The 6,011-nt window shown below is 42.7% G+C and overlaps 1 protein-coding gene across 1 annotated transcript; it reads left to right on the top strand.

The window, feature by feature from the left end:
* Window positions 1–1,494: 1,494 nt before the first annotated feature.
* On the top strand, window positions 1,495–5,901 carry LOC113154621 (leucine-rich repeat-containing protein 3-like). Its single transcript, XM_026348922.1, has 2 exons — window positions 1,495–1,750; window positions 3,713–5,901. Exon 2 carries the CDS (start codon window positions 3,780–3,782, stop codon window positions 4,635–4,637), a length of 858 nt encoding a protein of 285 aa, XP_026204707.1. The 5' UTR covers window positions 1,495–1,750; window positions 3,713–3,779; the 3' UTR covers window positions 4,638–5,901.
* Window positions 5,902–6,011: the final 110 nt, after the last annotated feature.

The following is a 6,011-nucleotide window of genomic DNA, read 5'->3' as shown; positions in this document are numbered from 1 at the left end:
TTTTTTATCTCTGTCTCTTCCACTCCATCAGGCGAACTCGACATGGAGCCGGGGACACTGTGTTTTGTGGCTTTTGCCATCCTCCTCATTTTTTACAGCACAAAAAAAAAAAAATACACAGTATTATAACCATGGATACACCCTGTGTCTTGGAGGCGTTCAGTTTTGATGATGGCAGCTTTTCCAATGCCTCTGTGTGTTTATGAACGTGTGTAAGGTACATTTGGTTTCCGCTCAGAGGGTTACAGACAAACCAAACAGATGATGCTTCACTGAAGTCTTGATTTCCAGTAGAGTTCACATTGTCGCCATTCTCATCAGCAAACTGCTTTTCAGCGTGTACATCTTATAGAACTGCTTCCTCGGAGAACATCTCAGACAGAGTAGAGAACCACCGCTCTCCCCGGCTCAGCTCTTGTTTTCCATTTCCAATTTTACATGCTGCAAATTAAACTCCTAAACACATCGTCACGCCATTCACTCTGCTGTCCTGTGCTTTCTCTTTATACAGCGTTTTGTCCCTCGTTTGACATCTGGAAAAAACAAAACTCAGCCTGTCAACAGACTTGTTTATGGACGCAAAACATTCACTAAAATGTAGCTATAAAGCAGGAAAAATATATTTTACTTGTAGTATTCTGTGTTATATTTATCAGGAGTGGAAATGTCATAGGTAGAAGGTTGATGGCAGCAGGACAGGCTGGATAGGTAGTGGAGAGATGGTGCCATCATGGCTGTCAGACTTGCCTTTTTCCCCCTGAGGGCTCTGCTGTGGATGGACATATATGCTCACAGCTTAAGGTGGGAAAACAAAGAGGTGGCTTGTGGGTTAACCCAACATTATTCCACACAAAATATGTGTATTTTTTACACCAGTGTTCCTTTCTTTTAAATAAGAGTGTGTGTGTCTGAAGGTTGCCTGATGTCCTGCTTTCAAATGCATGTAGTTATTTGTATGCATGCGGAGGCATTGTCTTCTGTACATGTCCAAATCAATCTTAATTTCCAACTTGCTATTCAGTGGATCTGTGTCGCCTGAGGTCTTTAGTGATATATTGTCTCTTTTACTTAACCTCCTGGAAACAGACATGAGTGATTAGAAACTTCACATCTTTCCCTTCACCCTGTTTTCTTTCTGCTCTATCTGTTATTACCCCTGTTTGTCTGCTGTGACAGCTGCAAATGTAATATTTGTCAGTGTGACACATATTACAAGTGCGTGGCTTTGCAGCTGACACTTCATATTTTTGGATAAAAGCTGTGGTTATAGATTGTAAATATTTATTTGCTCCCCCTTTTTTTAATCTAAGCTGTTATTTATCCACTATATGTCTTCCTGCAAAATCTAATTATATAGAATCTAATTATAATTAGAAATAAACAAGGTAACATATAGAGGTAAACTACGTTTTCCACTATATTCGATGCTGATGAATATTACTGTGGAGACTAGAAGTGATGGTGGCACGCCCCCGGGCTGGTCTTTGTCGCTTTTCCACACAAACACAGAGACAAAGAGAGAGAGAGAGACTTTGCTCCACAGCTTCATGGCTCTCGGTGCCCTGTGGGATGACAGTCGGTGATGAAGCCGCCTGCAGGCGACAAACCGCGGATCCACAGCTGATTGTAAAAACCGAAGATGAGGATGGTGGTGTCCAGTGTGCTGTTGGTAAAATGTCCATAGAAAAACTGCAAACGGAGTCTAAAAGCATCTTCTGCTTCCTGAAACTTTACAAGACACCGTGTACAGGTGAGTTCATTCAGGGAACAGTTCAGATCCATTCATGTCCGCATGTGTCCGGACTATTAGAGAGTGACTGTGTGGTTTGCTGTTGGGTTCCCTTTTAATTGTGCACGAACTTTCTTTTTTTTTCTTCCTTTGTTTTAATAATTGTATTGTGATTCAGAAGTTGCAGAAAGAAGTGAATCGACCGTGTTGGTTTGCATGAAGATGAAAAGCCCTTCTCCGACTTTGCATTGGTTCACATACTGTTGTGCAGCTGACCTGTTTCATCCAGGTTAATGTCATTTAGAGTCCAAATGAAATTCGCTTAGACATGTTTCGACCTCAGTGCACGTTAATCTTATACAGTAAAGGTATTGCTCTGAGTCAGACATATTTCATATTTACCTGTGACTTGGAGACATGATGCAGGAGGAGGAACATTTTAGAAAACAAAAGGGAAATCATCGGCTGTAACCACAGTGCCAGCTGTATTTGCTTTGGGACTCTTTGTCCAAGCCTTTCTCTCAGCCTTTCTCATTCCCATTCTTATTCATGCAGCAAATGATTACTTTTGTTAATTGAGGATTTGCATGCATCAACATTCAGTATGTTAATAACACAGCTGATGAGCGCTGAACTAAATCCTCACCTCTGCTCACAAAACACACACATGACCACTTGATGGCTATCACAGGGCTGTCAGTCAGTCAGACACTCACCTTTAGGCTTATCAACCCAATCTAGGCCACTGTTACTCTGGGGTTGAAGCCTTTACGGTTTGCCCTCTGTGCAGGAGGATGGAGACACATGCCAGTTTGGATTCTATTATGAAGACGGGGAGAAAGCAGAAAGTGATTGACTTTTAAGAGAATGGGCTTTTAATTCAATCTCGGGGAGTGTATTGTGATTTTTTTTTTTTCTCTTGGAACAGGAACATCATACGGCCGTATTAGTTTCAGCAAAGCAAAACTGTCCTAAAAACACCAGAATTGGATTGTCTGAACAAACTACGCTGACACCATTTACAGACCCACATACTGTAGATTAAAAAGCACAGACAGGCAGATGAGGCTGAGCAGCTCTAAAATAGCTTAACACACATAACACATGTTATATATTCTCTAGTGCTTTTGCCCACGTGACGGCGTGTAGTCAGATTACTTTTTTTTTTTTTAACTCTTGCCTCCTCGCTGCAGGAGCAGCGAGCAGATGTGAACACCCAGACTACTGCTGGGTGATTTTTTTTTTTCCTCCAGCTCTGTCACTTATTGACACTGTGGGACTAAGTCAGGATTGATGTTCTTGCTATTAATGGTGTAACAGGCAGTACTGGGGCTATTGATCCTACCCCCTTACTAACCTCCATCCCAGCAAATGCACAGCTCCCCTACCTCCACCCATGGAATATGATTAAGCAGCAGCAGTGGAAAATAGAGGGATAAATGAGATCAACATGTATTGATGAGTGTTGCTTCTGGTCTTAAAGGAAGGACACATCAGGAAGGGGGTGTGGAGAGTTCAGATAATTGCTTCTGTGTCCTCTTAATTCAGAAACACAAGCTGATTAGATCACAAACTATCATTACTGCTGTTTAAACTGTGATTCATGAGGCAATCGCTGCAATAAAAGCCACTGTTGCCAATTTCCTTCCAAGTTATTAACAAGCCACACCACCAAATGTAAATTAGTTACAGTGCAGTGTGAATGACAATGTGTTTCTTGAAAATGTGCAGCTTTTTTCTACTTTTGCATTAAAATGTCCCTCCATGCACGAGCGTATTTATCAGATGAAGAGGCTTAAACTCATTTCATTGTCTGTCTTTTTACCCACTGACCTTTTTCCTCGTCGTACTCCTCCTCCTAAATATAATCTCCCATGTCAGCGTTCATGTGACTGTATGTTATTCGAAGGGTTTGTAAAGTGAGACACACTGAAATAGACTCATCTTTTCCACTCTGACCATTCTTTTCTCACAATCTGTCAGATATTCCTGGCGTGACCGTGTGTGTCTGATTGGGACCTGGTGTGTGTCAGGGGGCTATGGTGAGGCGATGTGCACAAGCCGGTGTGAGGAGAGACGTGCAAGCGTCAGTGATGGAAGATGGAGAGGTAATGGAGTGGACCTTCATACATGGCTGTGTGTCTCCCTCTTGTTCTCCACGCTGTGGGGCCACGCTTTCTCCCAGTGCCCGGAGAGCTGCCACTGCGCCTCAGATACAGCCACAGTGCTGTGCTCGGATGCTGGGTTACGGGAGATCCCAGAGGGGATTCCACCAGAAACTGTCTCCCTCCACCTGGAGCGCAACTACATCCGGTCCATACCAGAGAGTGCCTTCAGCAACCTGGTTCATCTACGGGACCTGTACCTGTCCCACAACCGCATCGACTCACTCGCCTCTGGGGCCCTCCGGCACCTGGGCCCCGAGCTGCGCCTGCTGGACCTCTCACACAACCAGCTGAGGCAGGCCAGCAGGGAGGAGTTTGGCACCACTCGTGCAAAAACCCGGCTCTATCACAACCCCTGGCATTGTGACTGCGCCCTCCAGGAGCTGATGGAGACTCTGAACCTGGAACCTGAGACTGTGAACGGGATCATTTGTGAGAGCTCTGTGCGGGGCATTGGTGAGGGAAGCAGGTGGGAAGACCCGGGGTCGCAAGGCGAACATGCAGGTCAGCCGCTGGTCAGACTGCTGGATTCTGGGGTGAATTTCTGTAGCCTGCAGAGGAAAACGACTGACGTGGCCATGCTGGTGACCATGTTTGTTTGGTTCTTCATGGTCATCATATATGTAGTGTACTATGTGAGGCAGAACCAAGCTGAGGCCCGCCGCCATTTGGAGTATCTGAAGAGTTTACCCAGCCCACGCAAGACCCCCACAGAGACGGATACTCTAAGTACTGGTTTCTGAACTTCTGCTCCAGAGCATGTGATAAACTTAAGAAATGTACCCTTTATAGTTGTTTTTTGATTGCAATGTTTCTTTATATTTGTTACAGTACTGAGAGACTCGTGTTTAATATTTTTTCCCATTGAATTCTCTCAACTTAAGGAAAACTAAGAAGTGCATAACTGTTTTTTTACTTATTTTACCATGTGCATTGAGAGACAAGAGAAGAATATAAAAACAGAAGCATAGCAGAAGGAAGATGAAAGGATCAAATAAGAATTTATAAAAAGACACACATTCTTTGAACTTTAAAACCTTCATTTTCATTTTGTAGTCCCTTTTTCCTTTTCTTTTCTACTGCCTCCTGCCTCATACTGTACTCTTTTATCTTTCATTAAACTCTAATTAGGAGCCTTTGACCAGCTGACCCTTAATGAGCACTTACTCGTAATCAGCTGGAGTGTGTTTATCAGGTCAAAAACGAGTGTGTCCTCGTCTAATTGCTTGTTTGATTTCTGTGTATGCGCGTGTACTTGTGCTGTTGTTGTGAATTGTTGCGGCCATTTTTCTTTTGATAACATTGATTTTGCACGGATGCTATTTAAGCCTTTCCCAATACACGGCCATTAGGACAGTGGAGAACTGCTGATCTAAATTTACTCGCAGGAAGCCATTAGAGCTTAAGGTGAGCTAGTTTGTCTTCAAGCTGCCGTCGCTGGCTCTGAAATGTCTGGACAACTTAGTGTACATAGAGCTGTCATTGATTGGAAACACGGCCAGATTTAGAAATTGATCTTGTTCTTAATTAGGTTAGTATAACCATTTATCTTGAGAAAAGCTGTTATTTTAGTTTTAATTAATCTTCTAAACCCTGCTTTTCTAGTCATCTCTGCACTGATTGCTGTGCACAAACTGTTCCATCTGTTATTTTCCTTACTACGCTGCAAAACACACTGATGAATGGAATATTTTACTTTGTTTGTACAGTTAAATTATGTAATATTAAGACCGATGCCATTTACTGTATGTGCACTGAATATTCATCTCAGCGTTCTGCATAAAAGGAGCAAAACCTCACTGGATTAACAGCGGCCTGTTTGAATCTCATCGTATTTAGTGTGGAAATACCCGAGGAGCATTGTTCGTTGTAGGGCGGTGTGGTTAATGTGCGAGTGTTTGTCATTTTTTTACTGTTAAATAGAAATTGTAAAACGTTTGTCTGCAACATATAATGCGTGTTTAGGACAGGGGTTCCCAAATGTTAGGGTTGGGTAAAAAAAGACATGGTTTAATACTGGATAATTTAATCCTTAAAGATAAATCAGACAAAATAAGGAAAGTAAATGTCTTTCTAGTATTATTTCTATTTCTCTCCAGCACCATGTCATTTCTTGT

This window comes from Anabas testudineus, chromosome 5 (assembly GCF_900324465.2).
Source record: "Anabas testudineus chromosome 5, fAnaTes1.2, whole genome shotgun sequence".
In the NCBI taxonomy this organism is placed as follows: domain Eukaryota; kingdom Metazoa; phylum Chordata; class Actinopteri; order Anabantiformes; family Anabantidae; genus Anabas; species Anabas testudineus.
This window is presented reverse-complemented; position numbering and strand designations above follow the sequence as displayed.